This window comes from Callorhinus ursinus, unplaced genomic scaffold, assembly GCF_003265705.2.
Source record: "Callorhinus ursinus isolate GAN/ISIS: 27379988/994484 unplaced genomic scaffold, GSC_fseal_2.0 scaffold16, whole genome shotgun sequence".
Lineage (NCBI taxonomy): Eukaryota > Metazoa > Chordata > Mammalia > Carnivora > Otariidae > Callorhinus > Callorhinus ursinus.
The window spans coordinates 37,299,416-37,327,029 of record NW_027397078.1 but is presented as its reverse complement, the minus strand read 5'-3'; the positions used below and the strand labels follow the sequence as shown (position 1 = coordinate 37,327,029).

At 48.0% G+C, this 27,614-nt stretch overlaps 1 protein-coding gene across 9 annotated transcripts in view; it reads left to right on the top strand.

Moving 5' to 3' along the window:
• Positions 1 to 27,614, top strand: part of SHROOM2 (shroom family member 2) — a 135,124-nt gene that overhangs the window by 87,645 nt on the left and 19,865 nt on the right. For 6 of the 9 annotated variants that reach the window (XM_025857548.2, XM_025857547.2, XM_073902117.1 and 3 more), the window contains one exon: positions 730 to 827. The exons of 1 other annotated variant lie outside the window; for it this stretch is intronic. In XM_025857548.2, the coding sequence (XP_025713333.2) occupies positions 730 to 827 (98 nt within the window). Of the gene's footprint in view, positions 1 to 729; positions 828 to 6,464; positions 6,483 to 13,385; positions 13,563 to 27,614 lie in introns of those variants that run through there. 2 more of the 9 variants (XM_073902123.1, XM_073902122.1) reach the window with 2 other exon arrangements.

The window sequence follows — 27,614 nt, the reverse complement described above, 5'->3', positions numbered from 1 at the left end:
TACGCTCTCTTCTAGAAAAGCAGACTATTGGTAGCGATACTCAGAGTCGATTGCCACGAGCCAAGCTCCCTCTCTCTGCCTGTTCTGCCTCTTAAACCTGCCTTTATATGTTTCAAAGAAAACGCTTACAGCGAGAGATGCGGTTTCTTTTCAAAAAGAACCAGTAGTGGGTTCAGGACACCATAGTCAGTACGTGCGTGTACAGAGAACTGCGTGTTTGTTCGTGGCATCCTGGTGCTGACAGGCCTGCAGATGCCGCACGTGTGGCAGTCTGGTCGTGGCCGTGTCCCAGCCCGTGGCCCGCGCAGCATGACCTCTGAGAACTCCATGCTTGCTCGGTCAGGAGAGAAGAATCCCAGACTCTGACAAGTCCTCGGGCTTGAGGCCCCGCCGTAGTGAGTTGCCACAGGCTGTATGTGAGTTGGTTTTTGTTTTGTTTCTGCTTTGGCCGGCTGTGTCCCATGGCCCTACAGGCCTCACGTCAGCCATCTGCTAGCTGCCCAGAACAGGAGTGGGACCTACGGTCTCGTTCATTTGTTTGGTAGACCGGTTTGGAGAGCTGAGCTCGCCAGGCCCGTGGCCGAGTGTCAGGACGAGACAGCAGGCTGCGTCATTGCCTCCGTGGTCCGGGCCCACAGGGCAAACCCACAATGAGGGGGTTCATAATGATAGATGTCTCAGAGAAGGCGGCTTGATGACTTGGTGTCTCACTGTGCTTGCTCTTGGCAGGAAGCTGCCATCGAACCCCAGCAGCAAGTGGGGGACCCTGGCGAGCACAGAGAACTTTCCTCTGCGGTCTGGGCCGAGGAGGGACATCCCCGTCCGAGGTAGGTGAATTTTGGACTGGGGGTTGCTAAGAAGACGTCTCGGGGGTGGCCTTCTTGATGGAGGGTGAATGCTCGGTGAACGTGATGGGGCATCTGTTTTTTGCCAAACCAGAGTGGCTGTTAGTGGACGCAGCGAGCCGCGTGCCCGGGTGCAGACGGCGCCGTGCGCATTGAGCTGAGCCCGCAGGCCTGCACCACGGGCAGGAGCACCCTCTCCGGGGCAGCAACGCCTTCGAATGCCATCGTGGCGTGTTTCCGTTCTTCAAATGGCTGCTGTGTTTTCTGCACAGTAGGTTCTTCCTGTTGAGAAAATGGGAAATCCAGTGCATTGTGCTTGAATGAAATGCTTTATCCAGAATGCTCGATTGAAGGGACCGAGTACACAGCTGGGTTGCTGGGGCGTGGTCTCCGCATCGTTCTTGCCTGGAAGGATTGTCAGTCCGGAAGGAATGGAGCCAGCCTTTCTAAATTGGGCTTATTTTGAGCGTGAGAATAGAAATCAATTCTGTGGGCTCCTCAAGAGGATCAGAGCGTGTGAGAGAATTGTGGACGGCCCGGTGTATTACCGTGCTGTATGCCATCATTCTAGAATGGGGCCGGTGCAGCTGTTCAGCTGTAGTGAGGATGGGATTTAGGTTAAGTAGGTAGGTGGGTAGACAGACAGTGTCATCTCGCCCTTGATACGCATGAGGAGGGAGGGAGAGAAAAGCATAGATTACTGTAGGACCTGTGGTATCACCTTATTTTGAAAGGGCTAATAGAAGCATGGAAGTGAATGTACGCAGCTGGGTAAGTGAATGCAGATTTTTCCGTCGCTTTGAGAATGGTGATCGGTGTGATATTTAGATTTCAACACTTAACCGCATAAGGTTCTGTTGCGGGAATAACCAATTTAAATGTTTGCCTTCTGTAACGGGGTCTTATTTCATTGGGCTAAAAACTTGCGGGCTGTTAGCCTTATGCAACAGCATCCAATCTTTACGTGGTTCTAAGGGGGCAAGAGTGGCGTTTTGTGTAGGAGGTCCCTGCCATTCACGGTTTGCACGGCCGAAACCAAGAATCCCTGGCTCAGAAGGAAGGGCCGATGAATAATACACCTACAAGAATGCAGCCGTTTCTGAGAAACACAATTAGAGCTTTACTCCGAGAGTCTCTGAGTGAGTCCCGGCCCGGCACCGGCTGAAATCTTCTCTCGCAGCCCGCTCCCGGGCTCTGCTGCCGTCATGACGGTGCTCAGAGCTCGCTGAGTTCCTGCCCTAGGCACGGCACTTCCACTGCAGAGGACTTAGCCCTTCTGCTGTGAGCGGAGTCCTAATGAATAGCTGTAATGTACACTGTGTGTGTGTGTGTGTGTGTGTGTGTGTGTGTGTGTGTGTGTGTGTGTTGTAAATGGCACTGTCAATAGCGAGAGGGTCAAGAAGAACAGCAGGAGGGACCACAGGCTTCCTTTATCATAGCACACTGCACCACCACTCTGAAGAAATTAGTTCCAGAGCCTTCTGCTTTTGAGCTGCAGAGCCGGCGATTTTCAGAACTGTGTGCGCATTCAAAAAGCGGCAAGACTCCACGAAATTCCAGAACAGGAACATGGAAAAGCCATTTTCAGCTTTTTTTGGAGAATGTTTATTTTCTGAAGTATCGGTAAGAAGTAGTGTATTTAAAACATTAAATCTGGGAATAAAAGAAATGAAAATTCAGGTCAAGGACTCTCTTTTTGCTCACCAAAACCAAAATCCTCTAATGCAACGATTTAAAGACGCCTAATGTTTTGCATAAACTTAAAACAATATAAACGTGTGTATAAAAAATATGAGGGGCGCCTGGGTGGCTCAGTCGTTAAGCGTCTGCCTTCGGCTCAGGTCGTGATCCCAGGGTCCTGGGATCGAGCCCCGCATCGGGCTCCCTGCTGAGCGGGAAGCCTGCTTCTCCCTCTCCCCCGCCCCCTGCTTCTGTTCCCTCTCTCGCTGTCTCTCTCTCTGTCAAATAAATAAATAAAATCTTAAAAATTAAAAAAATACATGAATTACAGGGGTACCTAGTCAGCTCGGTCAGTAGAGCGTGTGACTCTTGATCTTGGGGTTTTGAGTTCGAGCCCCACGTTAGGCACAGAGATTACTTAAAAATAAAATCTTAAAAAAAAAAAAAAAGGAATTACGGATCTGGTAACTGGTGTGGGGTAGTGAATGTTTTTCATTGTATTCTCTTGAGACAACATAATAGCATCAAGATAAGAGTTACTTGTTCATTCAAATCACATTGAGAACGTTTTTGTGAGGTTCAAGATTCTGTCCTACATAAAGATATGTAGGACAAAGGTTCTGCTCCCAAAGGGCCTCACAGTGTAGGTGGGAAGGAGAGACACCAGTACTTACCATAGAAGTGATGACACATAAGTAGAATTTTTGTAAGAAATAATGCGGTGCTTCAGAATCTTGGAGGAAAGAGGGTGAGATGACTTCTGGCTGAGTCACAGGGGAGACAGGTGGTGTTTGAGCTGAGAGAAACCCAAGGCCAGGGGAGCAGATTTCATTGCATTTGCTTACTTCTAGCTTTTCCTGTGGCGAGCAGCCCCCTTGACCCACCCCGACTGGCTTCACCCCCTAGCTTCTCCTGTTCTCAGAGGTTTTGCACCAGCTCTCCGAGCTCAGTATTGTGACCGACAGGAGTCCGCTTCCTGCGAATTCTCTCCCCCACTCACTGGGGGACCTCATAAGCTGGACGTAGCAGCTTGCTCGGGCTGTCCTAACCAAATACCACAGACTGGGTGACATCGACAATAGAAATTTATTTTCCCAGTCTTGTGGAGGCCAGAAGCCCAAGATCAAGGGGTCAGCAGGTTTGGTTTCTCCCAGGCCTTCTCTTCACGTCTGGCACATTAGCCACCTCCTCCCCGTGTCACCACGTGGTCTTCCCTTTGTGTGTCTCTGCCCAGTCTCTTGGAAGAACACCACTGAGATTGGATCAGGATTCGCCCTGATGACTTCATTTCACCTTCCTTACCTCTTTAAAAACCCTATCTCCAAATAGTCACATTCTGAGGTCCTGGGGGTTCGGACTTCAACTTACAAGTTTTGGGGTATACAATGACTCCGTAAGCCTGGGAGAAATGTCCTTTCTGCCTTATACCTTGTAGCCAAGGCTGTCAGCTGCCCCAGTGCTCTCAGGAAGTATATATCCCGTCGTTGAGCTGATGGAGCCACACCTGGTGTGGGAGCATTTAGAATAAAGGGGAGAGGGAGGCTGCCATCCTTGAGTGTGGCTGGTGAGGAGAGGAATTCGGCAAAACCTCTCCGAAGGGTGTTTTGGGGTTCAGTTACATGAAGCCCTGCTGTTGCAGGCACCTTGTGATTCAGTGATGCCACTTTTTAAGAGTTGACCTTCCGTGCCTATGCCCGTGTGGAGGCATTCTCCGCAGAGGCGGTGTGAGGAGGTGGGTGACTCTGACGCTCACCTGGGAGAGGTGTCTGTGGGCCCTTCCCTGCTTCTCATGGACCCACGCCCATGCTGCCTGCTGGTCTCCCTGCCTGGATGGCTGCTAGTGCCTCTGAACAGAATGGAGATGGAAATCCTGTCTTTGCCACTCCAGCACCCTTCTTGCAGGGGCTCCGATCCGACTCACAGTTCCCCTGGTCACCTTGCTGCACAAGCCAAAGCCCACCTCCCCAGTGCAGCACATTGCTCTCTGAGGGGCTCTGCTTTGACCCTCTGGCATCAAGTTCTCGCCGCCTTTGTCTGCCTCCTTGCTGGTCTCGGAATATAAATTAAATTATAACCGGCCCCATTCCCAAACCATGCAGTGGCTTCTGATTGCACTTGGAATAAAGTGCAAGCTCCTGACCATGACCTGCAAGGCCCTGTATGGCCTTCTTTTTTGTGGGGCATCCTTTGTCACTCTCCTTTCCCATCCAGGCTCGGGACTTATTGCTACCTTTCTACCCCTTGAACAAGCCAAGTTCGTTTCTCCCTCAGGGCCTTGATGCTTGTTAAAAGGCTGTTCTTGGGGCGCCTGGGTGGCTCAGTCGTTAAGCATCTGCCTTCGGCTCAGGTCATGATCCCAGGGTCCTGGGATCGAGCCCCGCATCAGGCTCCCTGCTCTGCGGGAAGCCTGCTTCTCCCTCTCCCGCTCTCACAAGCTCCTGCTTGTGTTCCCTCTCTCGCTGTCTCTCTCTCTCTCTCTCTCTCTCTCTCTCTCTCTGTCAAATAAATAAACAAAATCTTTAAAAAAATAAATAAATAAAAGGCTGTTCTTGGAACAACACAAGCCTACCTCAGGACATCTACCTAGCAAATGGCAATTGGGCGTTCATGCTCAGCTTGGGGAAGGCACCCTGTGTAAGCACAGTGACTGAAAGATGGATGGACCAGTTGTCGGGTGGATGAATGGATAGAGGGGTGGGTGGTGGGTAGGTAAATAGATGGGTAGGTAGACGGATAAACGGGGTGGACTGGTAGATGAATGGATGGGTACCTGCTAACAGCCCTTGCTTCAGTCCTTGGTCATGATGAATAAGGATCCAGTGGTACTTTCTGTGTGCTGAAATTTTATCTTAAGATTTCAGTTTACACAAAAGCCAGTGAAATGGGCTTGTCTTTCTATCCTGGCATAACTTTGAGAATCAAGACATAAACATCTCAAAATAGATTTGGTAGTGGGGACTTGTTTTCCAGTATCGTATCTTAAAGCTTGCGAGAAAGCGAAGTTGTGCTGTGGTCGGTTATTGCTCTCAAATTTGGGAGTTCGGTGAGTACTGTGTTCGGGGAGGCTCTGGAGACCAAGGGAGAAACGAGATCTGGGGGTGGAGCACGGTGGCCGTGGGCGCTGGCAGGTTCCGTCCTCATAGCTGCCTTGCAGCCATTTCCGCCCTCGCCTGTAGGAGCTGCCGCCAGTGGGCTGGCACTGACCTGCAGGCTTGTGTCTTGTTGGGGCAGATGAGCGAGGAGGGCGAGAGTGAGCATGTACTCTGCTAATCCCAGCAACAGCTGTAAAATTGAATCCGCATGAAATCGAGTTCGTTAGGGAAAATGTGCTTCAGCATAAAATTCATAAACAAGCTAAACCCACCTGGGGGTCACCTTCCTGTACGTTTTCCCTGAGAGGTGACTTGGCGTACAGAGGTGAATACAGAGACTTGATTTTTCAGTTACTAGACAAGCTTCTTACAAATAGATCTCAAAGTAAGAGAGATTACCCAGCCAAACTCTACTCCTCATTTGTGGCTTTTCCTGGCCCTCAGTTAGCTAAGGGGCAGCTGAAGCTTTCCACTCTGAACTGCTCCGCTGGGAAATTACGAAGCCCGTGCTGGGGTAGCAAGGCTACACTCCAGCTTGGCCGTTTTCCAGGGCGGAGCCCGCGTCGGGCAGAGCCAGCAAGGGGCGTATAGCTTCCTCTCTGGGCGGTGGTCTTTGTGCTTGCAGACTTGCCTGGATCCCCCCTCCTGGAAAGGAGAGAAGGGCGCCGCAGGAAAATCCCTGGCGGGGGCGGGGGCGGGGGCGGGGGCGGGGTGTAGCTCCAGTTCCTCCCCGCAGGTATAGCCACGTGGCTTTGGGAAACGCGGAGTCGGGACTGGAGCGCGACCACACATTTGCTTCCGTGCTGGTCTGGCCTGGTGACTTCACGTTATTTGGAAGGAAGCGTGGCGAGGCCAGCGTGTGCGGGTGACAGGGTTTGGGGCTGGGTCGGAGAGAGGGAGAGCCGGAGCCAGGACTGGAGGAAGAGGCGTGCCGAAGGCGGGCAGGCGGCACTGCCTGCGCCCCGCTCCGAGCGGAGGCCGGCGGGGAGGGAAGGAGACGCAGACGGACCCGCAGACTCGAGTTCCGGGTTCCGGGCCGGGGAACGAAGCCTTCCGCGAGCCGCGGTCGGAAGGCACCCTCGGCCTTCCAGCGGCCGGAACTGCGGCGCTCGCGTAACTTCCGCTGCGCCCCCGGGGAGACCGTGCAGCCCCGTCGGGAGCTGCGCCTGCGCCCCTGCTGGCCACCGGAGCCCGCCGGCCACGGCCGCCGCTTCCCAGGTGGAGGTGCCTCCGCAGCGGTCCTGACGCAGTAGCCCTCTGCTCTTTCATCCTTTTGTCTCTCCTGCCCCCTGGACCGCTCTCTTCAGAGCTCAGACCCTTGTCGGCTGGCCTTGGTTGAATTTGCATAAAGGTGCTCATCAGCGCTTTTGCCTTTCTCCAGAAATCCATTTAAACACACCGGACACGCGTCTCCTCTCAGTCTTTCCAGCTGTGGCTCTCCCTTATAGGCTGTGCTTGCGGGCTGACATGGCCTGGGAAGCACCCATTCAGACGGCCATACAGTTAAATGCTCCTTGTATTAATGCTGTTCATATTGTCAAAGGCATCAGCGAAGGCCCCTCTGCCTCCTTTGCAGATAGTCTCTGTTGCCGCTTAACTTTTGTAGGCTCTTCTGGTTGATTGTCTAGTTAAGGTGCTTTGCATCTTGACTCCAGAACCAAGCTGTGAAGTGTCAGGTCTCCAGTTCTTGTTCTTCTACTGAGACCGAATGTGGCGCTCTACTGAATCTATGTTAAGTTGGCTTTCCTAACATTAGTGGATGAAGCCAAACGTCTTAATCAAACCTGAGTGATTAACCCATGTTAGAACTACACGCACATCTCGGGGTCCCCGAGTGGAAGGGCCGGTTAAGCTTCCGACTCTTGATTTCAGCTCAGGGCGTGATCTCAGGGGCGTGAGAGCCAGCTCCCCCTGGGCTCAAGCTCAGTGTGGAGTCTGCTTGAGATTCTCTCTCCCTCTGCCGCTCCTGCTTATGCTCTTTCTCTCTCTCTCTCTCTCTCTCAAATAAATAAATAAATAAATAAATAAATAAATAAATAAATCTTGGAAAGACTAGAAAAGAAATATATGTACATCTCATCCATGAACTGTGAACATTGGCTTTTAGTTCCCTTCCTCGGAGAAGGTACAGCTTGTGAGAGGGCATGAAAGTGTTCTTGTAGGATGGTAACATGACTAAGCATCGTGCAAAAGTGGACATTCTAGAATACGGGTAGACTGAAAACTTGCTTCACAGAGAAGAGCAAGGTTTGGGCAAGCAAGGTCATCAGGGAAGATGCAGTAGGTGGCTGAGTCCATGCATTCCTTTTACAGCTGCCTACCCCCAAGGCCACCTTCAGTATCATTCGTTTTTAGAAACTTTGGAAAGGAGGCACCAAATGCTGGCAGCTACTTTGTTTGGGGCCAGGGGAAGGCAGCTTAATTGCAGCAAGTTTTTCCTCTGTTGGCCTTTGTTTTTCTACCAGAACTCTGAAATTATTGTGTGTGCCGAAGACCACCCGGGAATGTCAGACCCACCGATGTTGAGCTCCCTCACAAGATGACTGTGAGGACTGGACAGCCATCTGGTTCTCTGTTCCACCTCCTTCCCCTTCAGACCCACAGGCTTGTAGATATCTCTACATAGGGCCACAGTGGCTGGTCTTTGTCTCTGAGGTCACTCTAAATTACTTCCCTTTTTTTTTTTTTCGTGTAAGATTCCCATAACCTAAAATTTACTGTTTGAATGTGTATCGTTTAGTGACATTTAGTACATTCACGTTACGCAGCCGTCACCACTGTCTACTTCCAGAACAGTTTGTCACCCCAAAAGAAAACCACCTACCCGTTGAGCAGTCACTCTTGACCTGGGTTTACTTTCTTTAACTTGAAGGGTGACTTGAAGTGATCCACTCCCTGCAGTAAGAGTATGTCTTACTCAAACGTAATTGCCATCAGTTGGGATGTGAGATGGATACTTGGCTGTCAGAACTCATTTCCCACAGACTCAGTATGTTAAGTGGTTGTCAGATTCTTGTAGCTAGTCTCAAATCAGTTTAACTCATAAATTTGCTGACGGTCCACACATTTGAATTAAAAAAAGAAAATCGGTCTGCAAGCCACCTATTTCTCTTAAGCAATCTAAAGTACATCCAAATATTTCTAAGTATGTGTTAAACCTGCACATCCCCCAAGAATTCGTAGAAGACAACACAGAGCCAAGAGCATGCTTTTATGTCTGTGCCCCCACCCCCATGCCTAGCACCCCTCTTCCCTCCCACTCCCAATGCAGAAATCATCTCCACCTCCACCAGATTTCAGAGGAAGGGAAGATGAAGGAGGAGGACAAGCATGGATAGTGACAGTGTGGTAGCCTGAAAAGTATATCTAGTTCAGGTTTTCTCAAACAGCGTTTGGGGCATATTCTTGGGAATATGCATGTTCTCCTTTTGAGTATAATTTTCTGTCTTTGTTTCCATATTAACCCTTAAGTTCATAAAAGGATATTCTGCCTGATGTGCACAACCACACCTGATATGTGTGGAAGTGTCTCATTGCCAGTGCTAATAACAGAACTGTCTCTAGCTGGGAGGAAAGAGTCTGTCCACATTCTCATGCAAACCAAGCTCTGTCTCTAGACGAGGGAAAAGACAGCCAGGTGCCAGGCCCTCAGAGCTCTGTGTCCTGTCTGTCAAAATAAAAGTGATGGGTGAAATGAGTCCTTCTGTGACATCCGGGAAACTGTAGGAGCTGAGATCTGGGAGCACAGGAGAAAGAGCTCATTCCCAGCAAAGCCCCGTCACTTTGTCGCATTAAACATCTGCTTTATGGTTTTGCTCTCATGTAAATTTGTTTTGTATTTCCTAGCCTAAGAGCTATGAAAATAAGGAAAATAAAATGTTTTATACTTAGACATATTTCACAATTCAGTAAAAAAGCCATAGACTACATGATTCCATATGTAGGCAGAATCTATAGAGACAGAAAGTAGATTCATTTGCCAGGAATTAAGTGTTGGGGGGCATGGGAATGACTTGCTAGAGTAGATATGGAGTTTCTTTTGCGGGTGATGAAAATATTCTGGAATTAGATAGTCCTGACGGTTGCATAACTCTGTGAATATACTAAAAAATACTGAATTGTATACTTTCATGGGGTAAATTTTATGGCGTGTAGACCTTACCAGTTTTTAAAACTCTGTCAACACTGGAATGCCACAGGAAAAAAAAGTCAATTTAAAATGAGTCTGTGCATTACTCAAGTCTGAGCAATGTGGCAGCAGCTCTGAGGTCGACAAAGTTTGTAAGGGGTCAGACAGTGAATATTCTTGGCTTCGGGGGACAGACTGTTCATGTTGTGATGACTCAACTCTTGTAGCATGGAGGCAGCCATGAACAGTACTAATGGGAGTATGTGTAGCTCTGCTCCAGGAAAACTTGACAGGAACGGTTTGCCAGCCCTTGGGTTTGGTCAAGGGATGGCTGTGCGTGAGTGTACTTTCAGGGATGGGAATGTGGGACCTGGCTGGCAGTCTGTCTAGACATTTCAGAGAGACTGTTCTTTTGCAAGAATGAGATCCATTTCTCTTGTCGTCTTCATTTTACTTGTCTTTTGTGAACTTCAGGAGTTTACAGTGTCCACCCAAATAGGGGTGGCCATGGCTCCTTCACAGCGTAACCATGGGCTCCTTTGTGATGTTCTGCCTTGCAGTGATGGCGAGGGGTAGGGAGGGCACCCCCAGACCCTAAAGACTGGCATGCCACATTCGGTGAAGTGACCCAGGGGGGGGCTTAAGGCTTCACCAGGACTGCCCGAGAGGCTAGGGGGAAGAGTTCTTCTGGAATATAAGTCCTAGGGTGCTTGTCTTGTTCTGTTCCCTTTTTATTTGTGGAATTCTTCAAGCGCACAAATGTTCCGTGTCAAAGACAGAGATACGTATGCATTTTATCACAAGTATTTATAATGTAAAAATCTCACAAGCATTAACATAGCACAAGCTATGAAAAGACGTGAGTGTCCTAGACACCCTGGTAATTATGCCTCGCTCTAGTAAACGTGGTTGTATGAAAACCCAAATTATAAATCTTAGTGTTATAAAAGTGCTTTCTCTTTGGAAATAATTCATTGAGGGCATTCTTTAAAAAGGCCTCAAGCACAACGAGCATCAAGATCTTGTCTTCCAGTACCCTTCTGTAATCAAAGCAACCAGTGCTCCTGGCAGGGAATGGCTGGGTTTAGGCCGGGGCAGGGAATACACAGAACGAGCCTGGAACATCTTGTAGTGCCAAAAAGTAAGGAAGGACTATACCAAACAAGCCCAGTAACAATAAGGATATGTCAGAGGGACACAGGAGCCAACTTAAAAGAGCTTCCTATGACCAGAGTTGGAACAATTGAAACAACGAAATAAAGGAGTGTTAGATTGTAACCCAGTATATAAAGTAGATATTCCTGAGTCCATACTGATATATACGTAAGTGATCGAATAAATAAGTGGAGAGAGAAAAGACAGAAAAATTCCAGATAATCTATGTAGATCCTCTGCCTTCAAGCAGGTGGAGCAGAACCCCTGGCTCCTTAAATACGGGCTGTGTATGGGTAACCTCCTTCCAAAGAGGGCAGGATGGCAAGGCGGAGGGAGAGAAGGAACTTATGGTGGAGAAACTGACCTACGCTAACCCCTACCAGGTGACGCATGGAGATTAGTTGTGTTGACAGCATGACCCTTGAGATCCTATGAGAATGGCACTTTTTACCTTTGTGATCTTCCGCAAAATCCATAACCCTAATCGTGACAAAAACATCAGACAAATCCCAGTTGAGAGACATTCCACAAAATGCCTGAACAGTACTCCTCAAAATTGTGAAGGGCATCAAGAACAAGGAAATTCTGGGAAGCTGTTACTTAGGGGAAGCCAAGAAGACGTGACAACCAAAGGTAATGTACCCTGGACAGAACAGAAAAAGGACATTAAGTAAAAAAGGAATCTGAATCAAGTGTGGGCTTCAGTTAATATTAATGTCCCCAGATTGGCTCGTTAATTATAACAAATGTTACCATACTAAGGTAAGATGTTAACTGTCGGGGAGACCAGGCATTGGAGATACCAGAACTCTCTTATTGTCGTATTTTTTCTGTAAATCTAAAAGCATTCTAAAATGAAGTTATTATTTAAAATTGTGATTTTTTTTTTAAGATTTTATTTTTAAATAATCTCTACACCCAACGTGGGACTTGAACTCAGAACCTCAAGATCAAGAGTCGCACGCTGTACTGACTGAGCCAGCCAGGCGCCCCTAAAATCATGTTCCTTTTTTTTTTTTTTAAGATTTTTTTTTTTTTAATTTTTTTTATTTGTCAGAGAGAGGGAGAGAGCACAAGCAGGGGGAGCTGCAGGCAGAGGGAGAGGGAGAAGTCCAATGCGGAACTCAATCCCAGGACTCTGGGATCATGACCTGAGCCGGAGGCAGACGCTTAACTGACTGAGCCACCCAGGTGTCCCTAAAATCATATTCTTATAATGCATTTTGAGTTACTCAGTTTGTAAATATTAGGAACATACCTTTTGAGGAGTGAGTATGGCGAAATATCTAATCAGCTACCAGATTCTTACTAGATAGGTGTTATGTGGATGGCCATGCACCCTGCAGGGAGTGTTAAGGTCATGGAGATGGCCTGGGGTCTAGATGGTACCCTCTCTTAGGAACAGGATCGTGTCCTTGGTAAAATAATAGGTGGAGATGAGAAGTCGTAGGAAGAACGTAAGCTTTGGGGTTGAAGACACAGGTTCAAATTCTCATGCTCCTTTTCAGTGTGATTGCTTCAGGTCACCTAAGTTAATAACCTCCTGTCCCTGGATGATGAGATGTCCATAGCAACCTTCCTTGCAAACTTATTTAAACGCTGACTGGATATAACATTCATGCATCGGCACAGTGCTTAAGATCAAGCAGGTGTGGAAAAAAGGGAAAAGTCACTCTTACAAATAGAGCAGTAATCTGGGACATACTTCAGAGTAGCATGTGTTACTTGGTTAAATGAGCAAGACTCAGAAATTGTGAATTCAGAAGAGGCTGACAGAAGCAGGTTGAAAAGAGAAAACTGATTCTAAAGGGTGGTAAGCACAAGACTGGGGAGGGCTTGGGGCTCTTGGTATGGGAAGGGGCTGTTAGGAGGGAGGGTGCTTTCTCTATGGGAGTGGCACTGAGGTCCTGGGCTGCTTTAGGAAGGGAGGTGGAGGGCGGGGACTTTAAATACGGATCATTGTGAAATGACGGGCTGGTAAGTCACAGTCAGCCTGTGACTTCTTTGTCTTCCTCACTGAATGCTTTGCACACAGTAAAACTTCCGGAAATACTGTTAGTTGTTTGCTGGATTATGTTCCTATTGAGTGTGTAATAAACCCAAGAGTACAAATAGAATACAGAAAGATATAAACTAGGCTATTCAGTGGGATTTTTTTCTTTCGTTGTTCCATCTGATTTTGTAATGGTTGAGTTGAACTGTGTATCACACATACTATGTGGTTAGCATAGTAAATAGCTAAAGCTGAGTAAAATATGTTCAGTGGGCTTTCCTGTGTTTCCCCCTTTTAAATTATAAGGAGGAAGACACCCAAGCCTTTTGGGGTTTTAAAAAGGGCCAGTCTTTGGGGGTCTAAGCATCGAAGCCTTGGGAATGTTCCCCCTGAGGTCAGGAGGAGTTGTTGGAGTCCCGGAGGTTAGAGTTGACGGAGCCTGCGTGAACTTGTCCTTCCCGAGGCAGCAGGCACAGACAGGCCAGCTGTGGTGAGCATGGCTTTGAGACTCCTCCGTGCTGGAGGCAGCTAGAGCCGGGGGCTGCGGCAGAGCGCGGCTGCTGGTCCCTGGAGGAAGCGTACCGCTGTGCTCACGGCCCACCACGCAGACGGCAGCGAGCAGGGAGCAGACGCAGGGAGCAGGGAGCAGACGCAGGGACAGGGAGCCGGTAAGAGCCTCCCGCATTTCTTCTGAGGGCAGCTCACCCCGGATGGGACTGTTTGCTAGCCTTTGTACTTACCAGTGTTTCTTTTGTTCTCCTGTCTTTAATAGCAGGTTGTCGGCTCACAGTGCAGTGGCTAAGATCTGGGGAGATCCGCAAACATCTCCCTTGTTTATTGTTCTGCCTGAAAATGAAAAATAATGCAAACTGGGGAGCAGATCCCAGCTCGAGCTCTGCATGCGTGCACGTATGTCTGCAGGCACGCTACGCGTGTGCTGCATGTGTGCTGATAGATATGTGCAAATTTTGCAGCTTTGGTCTCTGCAGTTTGCTAAAAGTGCATTGAAACTAGAAGGCAGTGCCTTTCGGTACTGTGCTCCGGGCTGCAAGCCATCGTGCTGGTGTGACCAGCAGCCTTGGCATGTGGGAGCCTTGCCCTGCGTGAGATCCACAGACCTCTGCCTTCCCTGTGGAGGGCCAGCATTGCACGAAGACCCGAGTTGCTTGTCTGGCCTTTTCTTTTTTCCTTGCCAGTAAGAAATTAGCATTTTCATGACTGAGACCCTGAATGCGAATATTGAAAGGAAATGGTGAGTCAGCCACTTGGAAGTGGGGGGGTGGAGGGGAAGCAGCAATATCAGGTGTGCATGTTGAGTCATGAAAAGATGCTCTGTGGGTAAATTCACACATAGCCTGCTTGCTAATTGCAGTGAAAACATCACAATGGGAGAAAATGGAATCAGTGTGGTTCTCAGTATTTTCCAGTTCTTAGATTTTGCCCTCGGGTGTGGTTGTGACCGTTTAGAGGCATTTCTTTACAGGTCTTACCATACATGTGCTATGGATCTTTTTTTATCTTTTGAATTGTAAAAGAAACATTTGTGGCCGTATTTCTAAATGATTTAAATGCCTTGACTTTACTGGCGGAGGCTTTTGTGTGTGGAGGGAGGATGCCATCTTCAGAGAAATTTCTGCATATGTATGTGTGTATGTGAACACATGCACACACCTGCCTCTGCTGTTTGGGTCTGCGTTTACTGACTCACATGGGTAGGAGTTACTTTAAAATGCATGTTTGAGCGGTCGTGCTGTTGAGAAGGAAAAAGGAAAGGGAGTTTGAAGAAAGATTTTCGGAAATCTACCTGGCAGCATTTATAACTAAATAATTAAAGAGCCTTATACATCGAAGACTTACAGAAGGAATGAATGAAACATATCACATAAAATATCTGAAAATTTGGTACAGATTGGCTGGCTGGCATATTTTCCTTGCGAAACAGAATCTTTGAGGGGGTATTGTATAAATACTCTTTATGATTGTGTTGCAGACAAGTATTCCACAGATGGTAGTAAGAGGTACACTTTCTCTACACTTGCTTTTTGTCATGCATGGTGGCAAAAACATTGTCTGGCTCACACGAACACATACACCCCTCAAAGAAAAAATTTGCAGGGTATTCTCAGAGATGCATGAACAGAATACACACAGAAACAACTTTTTTAGAAGAGTACTAGAAATAACCATATACGTTGGTATTAACCATACGGGTTGTATTAGGCATCAGTTGCCCAGCTGGCGTGACATGACCCTGGTAAGTGTATACTTGCTGCTCCTTGTTTTGCATGGACTGGCTGTTTCTCCAAAGTCTACCTTTGCCTTTTAGAGGTATATTGGGAAGCTAATATGTCATGTGGCCTTTAGCATGCATTTGTTTTACTTTTAATGCCTTTAATTCTTTGCCTCTTCTGTGCATTAAAATTTAAGAAGAGCAAGGTGGGGAAGTAGCAGAAACAAAGCTGCTGTTTTTTGTCCGCTGCATCAACCTGTCTTTCCCTGGTTAGCAGACACTTGTGCTTTCTAGCTGGCTTTTCCTAGATAATCAGGTCCTTCCTGGGAGGCTTATACACATAGCTGGATGTCTGAAGAGGTCCTAGAATTACTTAGTTTTTTGCCTTAAAAAAAAAAAAAAGAAACATTTGCAGAATCCCTTCTGTTAATTCTTAAAGTTCACAAAGCATTCTCTCTCTCTCTCTCTCTCTCTCTCTCTCTCTCTGTCACACACACACACACACACACACACACACACACATTTTGGGCCTAACCACACTGTATACCGTGTTCATTCTACAGTAAACTGGGCCTTAAGTGACTGGATTCACACATCTGGTTCATAGAGAGCCCTTGCATGCAGTATGGCTGGTTGTTAACCTGGTGGGTTCCTGCTGATTCATACCTCCCACCTCTGATGTTGAAAAGGTCCTACAGGGAAGTATGGGCTGAGTGGAGATCGGGGCACACGTTGCCAAACCTAGTCTCTTACTAACTTTTGAGGCCCATATCCAGTGTGCTGATGGTGTAAGTGAGAAGGAATCGCCCTGTGGCCTCCCGGGGGGGGTGTGTAGTATAGAGATCCCCTGACCAGATGGAGAGACTGGGGACGTGTGTCCCAAGCCCGTGTGGGTGTAATTTGCAGGTCACCCAACCTTTCTTTTTTTTTTTTTTTTAATTTTATTTATTTATTCATGAGAGAGACGGGGGGAGGGCAGAGGTAGAAGCAGGCTCCCAAGGAGCAGGGAGGCCGATGCGGGTCTCGATCCCAGGACCCTGGGATCATGACCTGAGCCGAAGGCAGATGCTTAACCATCTGAGCCACCCAGGCGCCCCTCACCCAACCTTTCTGACCCTCGATTCCTTTGTCCATAAAAGAAGGAGTTTAGAGTCACTGATTTCTAAGGTCTCTTTAAGCTGTAACAGCTTTTCCTTCTCTGGGAGAAAAGCCAGGGACTTGAAGTCTCCTTAAGATCACCCTTCCGGGCCCATAGGTCGCATTGCCTGAGTCCTGTACTGCCAACATTCGTGTGGAAGAAGACATAGAAATATGGAGGAGACACACACGTGTGTAATACCTTTGAGATCCACTTACAGATAGGGGAGCTCCTGTCAGCAGTCTGCGGTGCGAGCCGGCAGGCTCTGCTGACGCCGTGGCAGCTCCCTGCACAGCTAAACCCGCCTCGGCGCTGGGTGCGAATGCCCCGTAGAGTCAGCGGCTAACAAACGAAGCGCCCTGGGGTGTCACCTGCGTCACGTGTGTTACAAAGTCTAGCCAGTGGGCCCTTAAACCTACTCCAAGGCCATGAAAGGTTAGAGTAACGAGAACCTCTAGGAAGGTGTTTAACGTTATACACATGCATGCATGTGTATGTACGTGTGTATGTATGCCCAACACATACGCACTCACATATGAGACGTTTTATAAAGGAATACAGTCTATAAGGTCAACTTTCATGTACAATAAATATATCTAAAGCCTGTTGAGTAAATCATGCATTTCCAAATATGGTTCGGCCAAGTAACAGTAATTAGACAGTCTCACGTGTGGGATTTTCAGAATTTTGGGTCACATGCAGTTGTGGTAGGAGGAAGACAACCGAAGCAAACGATTTTCTCTTAAATTATGGGGGGAATATACTATTCTAACTATATTTTCATCTCTTACCAAATTAATTACCCCACATTCAAAATGGCTCCTTATTTTATAAGCTTGACGTATGTTTCTGAGAGTCAGGATTTTTACTGATTTGAGGATACAGCTTCCTTAATTGTGTATACAGTTTTTTTTTTTTCTTTTAAAGATTTCATTCATCTATTTGAGAGAGAGAGAGAGAGCACAGGCAGGGGAACAGCAGAGGGAGAGGGAGAAGCAGGCTTCACCGCTCAGCAGAGAGCGTGACTCAGGGCTCAATCCCAGGACCCTAGGGTCACGACCTGAGCCAAAGGCAGCCGCTTAATCAACTGAGCCACCCAGGCGACCCTACAGTTTTTTTTAAAAGGACGTGTTATTTTAAAATCTGCTTTACTAACTAAAACGTTCTTAGTAAAGATAGAGCGAAGTTCTGTGTATGATTCATGGCATTCTAAGATATGAGTGGCCAGTAGAGGTCCTGTGGACTTTTCGGGTTGTCTCCAGTCTTTCACAGTTATAAGTAATACTGCAGCAAACATCTTGTAGTGAAATATTCATGCTCTGGCAGGCTGATTTCCTTAGGATTAAATTCTAGATCTGGAATCACAAGGCAGGCTTTTGGGAAATATGCCCAAGATGCCTTCCATGACGTATGTACTGTTTATGCCCGACCACCCAACAGCCTAGGACAATCCTGCCTTTCCCAAAACTTTATCCATATTGAACATTTAAAAAAAATTCTGTGACTCTATAGGCAAAAAAGTTCGTCCATCCCTCTTTCCCTCCTTCCTTCCTTCCTTCCTTCCTTCCTTCCTTCCTCCCTCCCTCCCTCCCTCCCTCCCTCCCTCCCTCCCTCCCTTCCTTCCTTCCTGTAGGCTCCACGCCCCTGAGATCAAGACCTGAACTGAGATCAAGAATCAGACACTTAACCATTGACTGAGCCACCCAGGCACGCCCCATTTTCTCAGGAACTAGCAAAGTCGAACTTTGCGTCTTGCCTAGCCATTTGTATTTTTTTCTTTTGTTCGTTACTGTTCACATCTTGTGTTCATTTTCCTGTTGGGGGTGGGGCCTTTCTTGATTATTGTTATTTAGGTGGCAAATAGATCGCTGAAGTGCGCTGTGTGCTTTTCAAACATTAATGGTTGGTTACAGTGTTTTCCTTTTTAGTTACTAGTGTTTGCATTGTCATTGCCCCTGCCTGGTGGCTGTGTGCAGTCCATTCCCATTCTGCTGGCTCCTGGCTCCTGGGAATTGTGTGGTGGCCTTTGCGTTACTGCGTAGAAAGCATAACTATGTGGGGCTCTGTGGGTATGAATTTCCTATGAGCTGTAGACCACCACCTGCAATATTCTCCAGTGTCTTTACGGCCCGGGCAGAGAAGAACCCAGGTGTTTTAGAATACGGTCTAATGTGGTGTTGTGGAGAGAAAGCAGGAGTCAGAGATGAACATCTCCACCCTAGCACACGTTAGGGGGCAAGTGACTTAGGCTGCAGTGCCCTGGGAATGCTGAGTTGTGTCTGTCGTGCTTGCTTTCTGCAAATGGGGGTTAGTAATAGCGTTGTCTCTGCTGAAGAATCAAGATGTCCTCGGCTTCCCAGTACCCTGGGCCCTCCTGCCACCATTACTGCTCTGGCTGACAGAAACCTGAAGATCCATCGGAGGCACAACCGTCACACCTCCGTATATTCTAGTGTCCGCTCATTTGAGCATTTGTGCATGCTTGTGTCTTTCACCCTTCTGTTTTCTTTCACTGGGATGTGTTTATGTTCATGTTAACGTTCCTGTTGTGTGGTTTCCTTTGATACGTCACCCCGAAACGTTTGATCACTCAGGGTATAAGTAGGTCAAAATAAAATAAATAGAAGCCATATAACCATAGATATAAACACATTCAAAAGAGTAAAGGGCTACTCAATCGCCAGTTCCTATTTTTTATTACGGCCCCCGCTTTGTTGAAAAATTGAGTTACTTCAGATGGCCTTTAACGGACAAATAAGCATAATTGAGTCTGTGAGTTGGATCTGTTTCTGTAGCATTCATGGCGATGTGATGTGGAATTGGAAGGAGGCAGTCAGGAGACCGCTACGGAGTAGAGCTGACGCGGCCCACGTCTCCTTCCAGACCAGGTGGGAGAGGGGGAGATCCTCTCCCAGGCCTTACTGCTCCCACCGGCTTGTGTGTGCGCGCGAACACATGTGCGTGCTTATCCCTATGTTTTAATTACCACAAGATCAGAAGAAGCACGGTCTCTGGACAGGTCTTCAGGTGATAGCTCTGTTTCTGGTTACTGACCTGTATTTGTGTGGTCAGGTGCCAGGGAGCCTATAAAATTGAATCAGGCACAGAGAGGATCTCCCTTGAAGGATCTTATCCTCTCTTCTTGGGGAAAATAATCCATAACCAATTACTATAGACCAGGTGCTGAAACAACAGACATTTATTTCTCACTGTTCCAGAGGCTGCAAGTCGAAGATGGAAGTGCAGCTGATTTGCTTGCTGGTGAGACCCGTTTCCTGGTTTGCAGCCGGCTGTGCTCCTGCTGTGTCCTTACGCAGTGGGGGAGAGTGGGGCAGAGCGGAGAGCAGTGGGGGAGAGCGGGGCAGAGCGGAGAGCAGGGCAACAAGCTCGCTCTCGTATAAGCGTGCTGTCCCATTGCTGAGGGCTCCATCGTCACGACCTAATTACCTCCCAAAGGTCCCGCCACCTAACGCCTTCCCGTTGCGGGGTGTTAGGATTTAACATACGCATTTTGGAGGGACACAGAAATAAATGTAAATGCTATGACGCAGGGTAGTCAGAAGAAAGTCAGCCTGCCAGCCATGTCTTCCTCTCCCCGCTCCCTCCATCCCTCCCTCCCTTCCTCCGTTTCTCCCTGTTACCTCACTGAGTCTTTGCTGAAGCCTGCTTTGTGCCAGGCACTGTGCTAGGCCCAGGGACAGAAGTGGGTGCAATCAGTGTACCCAGGAGGAGCGATAGTAGTTGAAAATATCACAGATGAGTTGAGAACAGTTGGGGGACAAACAGGCAGAGATTAAATCCTTACAGGGGTTCAGCAGAAGAAAGCCTTATCTTTGTCAACAGGTCCAGGAAACGCTCCATGGAAAAGGTTGCACTTCATTTCGATCTTACAGAAAACAGGAATGGTGTCTGTGGGGCGTCTCCTACTAAAGAGTGTGGATCAAAGCAGAGATACGGAAACCACAAGGCGTGGATGGCAGGAAAGGGCCTCTGGCCAAAACGTGTGTTGCCGGAACAGGGGCCCCTGAGGAGTGGCAGGTGGCTTGGGAAGGATGAGAGGGAGAGTCTAGAAAATTAAGCAGTCTAGCCTTGATTTGGTGGCGGTGGGAGGAGGGGCTGGAAGTTTCCAGGGGAGAGGATCAAGCTCTCTACTTTGCATGCTAATTATGACGAAAATGTGTGCATGTTTGTAAAATGCAGTCAGTGGAGGAGAGAAGAAGATTGGAAATGCCCATCGTGGGGGATCTGTCACACGGAATCCTTTATTTAACAATCTGGAAAAGTCGCTGCAGGATGGCTTTGCTTTCAGAAAATTTAATTTGTAAAAGTCGCGACTAGAGTCCCCCTCAAATGTGTTGAAATGGGGCATTTCCCTGTCATTTCAGTGGGCGTTGGTTTGTAGTTCTAAGGAATTTTAATCTTCTGCATCTGCCTGAAGTAGGTTCTCCTTCCAGATAAGAACCCAGAGTAACTTACAGGGGTTTCAAGCTGGGCTACAATGACTGCCTGAGAGCAGGAGGAAACTTCCTGGGGCCTGTGCAATTGTATTTAGACTCGATTGTGGTGGTGAACGCACAACTCTGCACGTTTACCCCGACCTCCAGTCGCTTGAATTTTACAGTGTTCAAACGATACCTTGGTAAAATTGGGGTGAGGTGTGCAGAAGAAAAGAGTTGTGAAAATGTTTTATAACCTGAAGACCTCCCAGATCCATAGCTAGATTCTAGGAATTCAAACACGTGGTTTTAAAAACTTAAGCGGCTCACAAGAAAAGCGTGTAGATGTAGGGGGCAAGAATTAAGGTGAACCCAAATTCATTTATTGCTCGTTACCTGTACCCTAATGCTCATAGCATTTAAGTTTTTATTAACAACAGGTCATACCTAATTAAAACTTACACGTCGGAGATGTTCCCAAAACTGTTATTGAGCTGAATGAAATGTATGCCATCATAAAATCTGATCTTATCTTTTCCATCTGACTGCTTCTAATGATTTCAAGTGACAGTTTGTGGCACTCCACTCTGGTTCACATGAGGTTGGTCACAAGAGACTGTTGCTCCTACTAATAAGGAAAAAATGGCCGTAAAAGTTACAAAATCATAGCTTTAAAAGAACTCAGCAGACCCTGCTCTTTGTGTAAAGAGCTCTTCTCCCCTTTGGCATTCTCCTCATACATTCTTCATAGTACTTTTCAAAATGAGCTTGAATTTTTAAGGAATTAATATCTGCCTTGCCTTCTAGACCAGGGTTTGGCAAACTACAGCCCAAGGGCCAAATCCCCAGGGCCAAGGGTTTGAGAAGCCTTTCTGGCTGGAGGATTAAGGATCAAGGATTGATCCCTCCAAGGTTGGTAGCCAGGGGCACTTAATGTCACTTTTTTCAGATGATAATAATCTAGTTTTGGAGGGACATGCCAAGCCAAGGATTGGTTTCAGGAGTGGCGTTTAATATCCAGATCAAGTGGTTGGAAAAATGGAGATACGGAATTGGGGAGGGGAAGGTCCCATAGAGCAGAGATTCTCCGCACTGGCAGAAAATCAAGATTGCTAGAAGGCTTTCGCTCAGATACGGATTTGCACGCATGCGTGTCCTCATCAGTCCCTACCTCTGCCAGGCCTGGCTTCTGGTGGGATATGGTTGAGGAGAGCTTAGATTTGTATGTCTGAAGTCATCCCCTACACTCCTTCAGAATGCTGTGGAGAATTGGAGGGGTGCGTTAGGAAAACAAGATGGACCAGGAGTGCAGAGCGGTTGAGCCTAAGGAGTGGATGCTGGGGGTTGACTGGATAGGCCCTCCTATATTTGGTGGAAATGGTCTGCCTTAAAAAAGCTTTAAAACCAGAACATCAGACAAAAACATTGCCCTGCTCTCGTCCATCAGGGCAGGGGTTATTCTGGGTGGGAGGGAAGTGAGGCGTTGGGGTAAGGACAGAGTCTAAAGAGGCTGCGTGTATCTGCAGGATTACAGTGCTTTTACAAACCCCGGAAATAAATTTGGATAGCGTAACCTCATGCCTGGGAGGAGCAAAAAGCCTCGAATATTTATGACATTTTCCCTGTTTCCTTTAGATCAGCTTCAAATTGGTAACAGCTTCCCATGCCCTGTGGAAAGAGCTGTCCAGGGGATCAGAAGGCAGAGGGAACTTTTCTTTTCCCTGTTGTCTCCTGTGGTTTGCATTTCATGTCTGCTTCCGTGATGTTCTGGTCCGACGTTGGTTGACCCGTGCTGAGAGGGGGGTCCTGGCTGGCTGCACGTGCGGCCAAACCAGAGCACCCGAACACCTATCAGAAGAGATGGCAGGTCTCCACTGGGGCCGTGGGGTGACTGGTGGCATCCCTGAGGACACTCTTGTGGCCTGCAGCTTCGGAAGAAAAGTTACTTATTAGTCCTGCTGAGTCACCAGGTCAGACTTGCAGAGCAGGCTGAGTGCAGTCTGTGGCCAGTGGTTGAGCAACGGCATTGGCCATTCCCACTCGCCCCTGAAATCCTGATTTCATCAGTTCGGCCACTTCTAAAAAAAAAAAAAATCGCAGTTGGTATCAGGCTTGCCCACACTTTGAACTTTGCGCAAAACATATTTTTAGGAAAGCCAAAAACGGAGCGCCAGGAGAAAACTCAGCTAACAGATCACATGCAAATGTCATTTTTATTCCATTTGTCCGTGCTTCTGATTCTAACTGGACTGGAGGTTTGATTGGCAGAGGGAATTTGCCTCATTTTGTTTAAAAAAATAAAAAAATTTTTTTTGTTTGTTTTTTTCCCCAAATGTCACATCTTGGAACCAGGAATGAGGATTTCTAGCCATAAAAACAAAAGAGGCCTGGAATAGATTCAAAACACGTGTTCTGAAAACAGAGCTGGATGCTTGAGGGGCCATCACAGATTATGATCTCTAAATGTCGGTGTTTTCTGTGATTGAACACTAGCCCTTCCTAAATTCTGTGCTTGTGCATTTGGTTTTGGAATCTCTCTATTAATCTGTTCTTCTCCACTTAACTACAAATGACGCCTCGGTCTCTCTAATTTGACTTCGTTCCTGTTACCATCCAAGTTCCTGCAAGCAAAAATAAAACCCAAAGGAAGCAGATCTTTTTATCCATCTGTTAGGACAACGAGGAAATAACATTCATCTGATTTTCTAAAGTAATTGCTTTCCCCACATTAGAATCACAGAAAAGAGAGCCTATTTGGGGTTGACACAGAGAGAAAAACTTTAGTGAAGACGTCGCAGTAAAGAAAGAACTGAATTGGAAATGATTTCAGGGCTTGTATCGTCCCACAAGGTGATTCTCTGAGACACAGCGTTGGAACAGGACTTAGGGAAACTGCTCCCTCCATCCTCACCAGTGTGTCTCTCCATTCGTCTGGTAGATGTTATTTGCATGCTTGGACACTGGGATAAGACGACCAGACAGCCTCCTTACCTACAGGGGGGCTCACCATCTGCGAAGTCCTGTGGTCATCTGGCGTCTCCCAGGAAAGAGTGGGCGGTGCCATTATTGCTGGGTGTTCATGCAGCTTGAAATGTTTCTAGAGTGTTTCTGTCTGTTCCTTAGTGAATTGGTCAGTTGACTGGTTGATTACCTCTCTGGCGCTCCCATGCCTTGCCCATCGTCTCCTTTTCCCACGTCACTTGGCTTTTGTGGGGTGCTGTGTAGACAGAAGAGCTTTCTGCCTGTGCTTCGAAGCCAAGGTGATGTGAGTCTGTCGGGATTCCCCTGGGGGACAGGAAGATCGACGGAGACACCAGGGATTCCGTCAGGAGACTTGTACTTGTGGTGCTGTGAATGTCCCTTGCGTGCCCAGCCACCTAGTGTGTACGAGCCCAGTGAGGAGAGTGGAGATTGAACCACGAGTCGTTGGAGAGTGAAACCAGTCCCGTGCTGGGGGCGACCAGGAACGAGGGCCCCGTGTGAAGGGCCCTGTGAGCAGAGAATGTGACCCAGAGAGAGAAACCCAGTGCTGTCCCAGGGCTCATCATGAACAGATGGGATCCGGAAATAAAGCCACCACCTCTCAGATACGGAAACCGCATTTAGACGTGGGCCTGGCCGTCTCCACACCCAGATCAAAAATGTCGATGTGAATTCGAGCAGTGTGCATGGGATTTCCAGAGCATTTGCTCCGTGTGTGTGTGTCTCTGTGTGTGTGTGTGTCTATATATATTCTTTTTCCTTTTGGCCCTCCGGTCCTTTCCGCCCTATCACAGGGTGTTTGGGCTGCTGAGCGGCATTCACCATGGCCTTTCCTGGGGACTTTCCTCTTTAGATTCGTTTCGTTTGGCTTCGCTGCCCTGTTGCAGGCCTTTCCCCTCCCGTTGCCCCCGCAGCGGCCAGGCCCATGAGGAAGAGCGGCGTGGCGCGGGGTCCAGCCCCAGAGCGGGTCGCAGGGCTCAGGGAGTCTCCAGTGCATAGAGCCCGCCAGGCCTCCCTCCTCCTGGACCTGCAGGAGCAGTGTTCCCCGTGGTAACATGTCATTAGCATGTTCTTCAGGACAATGAGCAACCTAAGCCGCATATCAGTTGCTGGGACTCTAGAATGCAGCTGCCTTTTTCCGTGTTCCTTTGTACGGCTCCACTCGCCGCTCCTGTGTGTACCTAGGAGCAAATGCTTCAGTGCTTTTGCTGGCAAATCTCTAAGACATCCTTATTTTCTTTATCTGTGGATCTTACTATCACCATTGACTTTATACTTGAAGATTCAAAAAAGCGGAGGGCGGGGGATATACGTACATTAACACGGAGAGCGACAGGGCTGCATCTAACACATGCACAGCAGGCGCGCGCGCACACACACACACACACACACACACACACATTCTCTACTGAGTAGTCATTGGGAACCTATTAGAAACAGATCGGAATATGACCCTACCAGAGCCCCAGGTTCCACCCTGTGGTCCTTCTTGTGACCCTGATTTCCTGAATCCCTAACTAGAGTAAGAAAAACCCACTAGTGGTTTTATGCCTTTGACTTTGTAAGTTTGGTGACGTGGAGGAGTAAAGAAAAAAATAAGGGGCTGGGGACAAGGTTCGCGCTGAAATTGCTGCGCTAACGTAAGTCTAACTGGAGTGCAGCGTTGGGGTGCAGCGCATTGCTAGGACCAGGAGAGACCATACAGCATGCATGCCTCCCCTGGGGAACCGTCCTGCAAAGGATGCCCCGCCGGGAAGACAGGAAGGACCTTGTGCCTGACAGAAGCCGGGACGTGGCCCTTGGGCAGACTCTGTGCAGCCCATCTTTTTTGCGCGGAGTCCTTCTTTCCCATCTGTGGGTTCTCTTGTGTTTCTGGGCAGATCTCCACACATCCTGTCTCATGCACTCTGCAAATAGAGCTCCTTTTTCGTTAAAGTATGAAATGTGAATCCAGATGGCCAAAAGCACTTAGATTTAAGCGATACATTGTAGCTAATTGAATTGTGAGTGTCTGTGAGGTGGTGGATATTTAGTAAGTAAGCGGCACCAGGTGCTTTCCTGCGGGTCTGTGGGTGCCGTTTTTCAAGCGTGTTCGTAGGAGAGGTGAAAACCTGCAAACGTGGCTCAGCTCTTTGAAATGAAATATTGGGGAGGCGTTTGTAAATTGTCGTGGATTAGGTTTTTTTTTAAGATTTTATTTATTTATTCATGAGAGACAGAGGGAGAGAGAGAGAAGCAGAGGGAGAAGCAGGCTCCCAAGGAGCAGGGAGCCCGATGCGGGACTCGATCCCAGAACCCTGGGATCATGACCCGAGCCGAAGGCAGACGCCTAACCATCTGAGCCACCCAGGCGCCCCGTGAATTAGGTTTTGTGAGCTTAAGAGGCACAGTGGCTGAAACGGAAGGGGCACGTAAGGGCATTCGTTCCCCCCGCAGCAGGTCAAACCTACCCATCGCAGCAAGACACCTGAGCTGTGAGTTACGAGTCGCAAACTGCGTTCTCAGCTCGGCAGAGTTTAAATGCGATTAGTAACCAAACAGCTGCTTGACTCTGTTCTCTGAACATCCGTTGCGATGTTCAAGTTATTTTGAAAACTTCTAGTTTCTTTTAGTATGTACCCGATAGGTATTTTTTTCTGAAATATCTAACTTCCTGGAACCGGGTTAATATTTTAAGCTCTTGTGCGTGGCTGTCTTGCCACCATGTGTCTTCTAAGCTGAGGCGGTGTGTTCAGCGTCTTGCCAGCAGACAACAAGACAGCCCTTTCTCTGGGCCCCGCTGGGACTTGAGCTCCCATGTCCTCTTCCAGACACAGAGAGCTTCTAGCTTCTAGCTTCTAGCTTCTAGCTTCTAGCTTCTAGCTTCTAGCTTCTAGGTGGGGCAGGGTCCGGCTGTGTCTGGCTGTGCTCCCCGCAGCGCAGGGTGGGGGCCTGGCCCCAGCTGGCTGACCGTGGGGAAGGGGAGGGAATTGGGCATGGTCTGGGTTCTGCTCTTGAGCATCTGTTAAACCTGGAGGAGCCCGTTCTCCCGAGGACATGGTCAGAGGGATGTGCACAGGGCACTGGACTTACAGGACAGCAGCCTGGGGGTTGGAGGGTGCAGGTTGGGACATCTGTAACACTCAGGCGAGGCATCCTGTCTCAGGAGGCCGGCTCACTCCTGGGTCGCAAGGCAGGTGCTGGAATGAGGCTCCTGCCCTGGCTGTCAGGAGGAAAGCCTTATCTGCTTGTTACTTAGTAGGTTACATCTCTTCTGGGTTGCTGGTGCTGTCTGCTGGTTCTCCCTTTGCTGCCCTTCTTAAAGAGTTTCCTTTAACAACACGGTTGTCTCCTCAATGCAAAACTGCTCTTCCCTGAATGGAAGATTCCATCAGAGGCTCGTTCTATGACTCAGGTCAGAAGAAACCATGTGTTGGCAAAGGCATGGTGGCCCCGTGCTTTGTCGCAAGTTTGATAGTTGTTAGCCTGTGAGCGTTGAACCACACACGTGAAGCCTGCCTGTGGGAGTGTTTTTTTTGCGGGAGGACCTTTCCGTGTGTGTGTGTGTGTGTGTGTGTGTGTGTGTGTGTGTGTGTACATATTAAATACATGCATATGTGCCTAGAAAGTAAAGATAGAACTGGAAACGGATCACAGGATGGAAAGACCAGTGAACCACTTACAGTGTCCAAAAGTCTGTGTTTTTCTCATTTTTTGATGATACATGACTGATTTTAAAGGTTTTATTAATAAATGGATTTGTGGCTCATGTTAGAAAGTTCTATCCCTTTGCATATTGGCAATTTCCCAAAGTAAGCCACATAAAAATACTGTTGCAACACAAAATAAGTATTTCTGAATATAGCCATATGAGAATTTACATCAACATTGTTTTTAAAAAATGTTTGTACCCCAGGATGCCACTTCTGTGTTCATGTATGTGTGTGTGCATCTG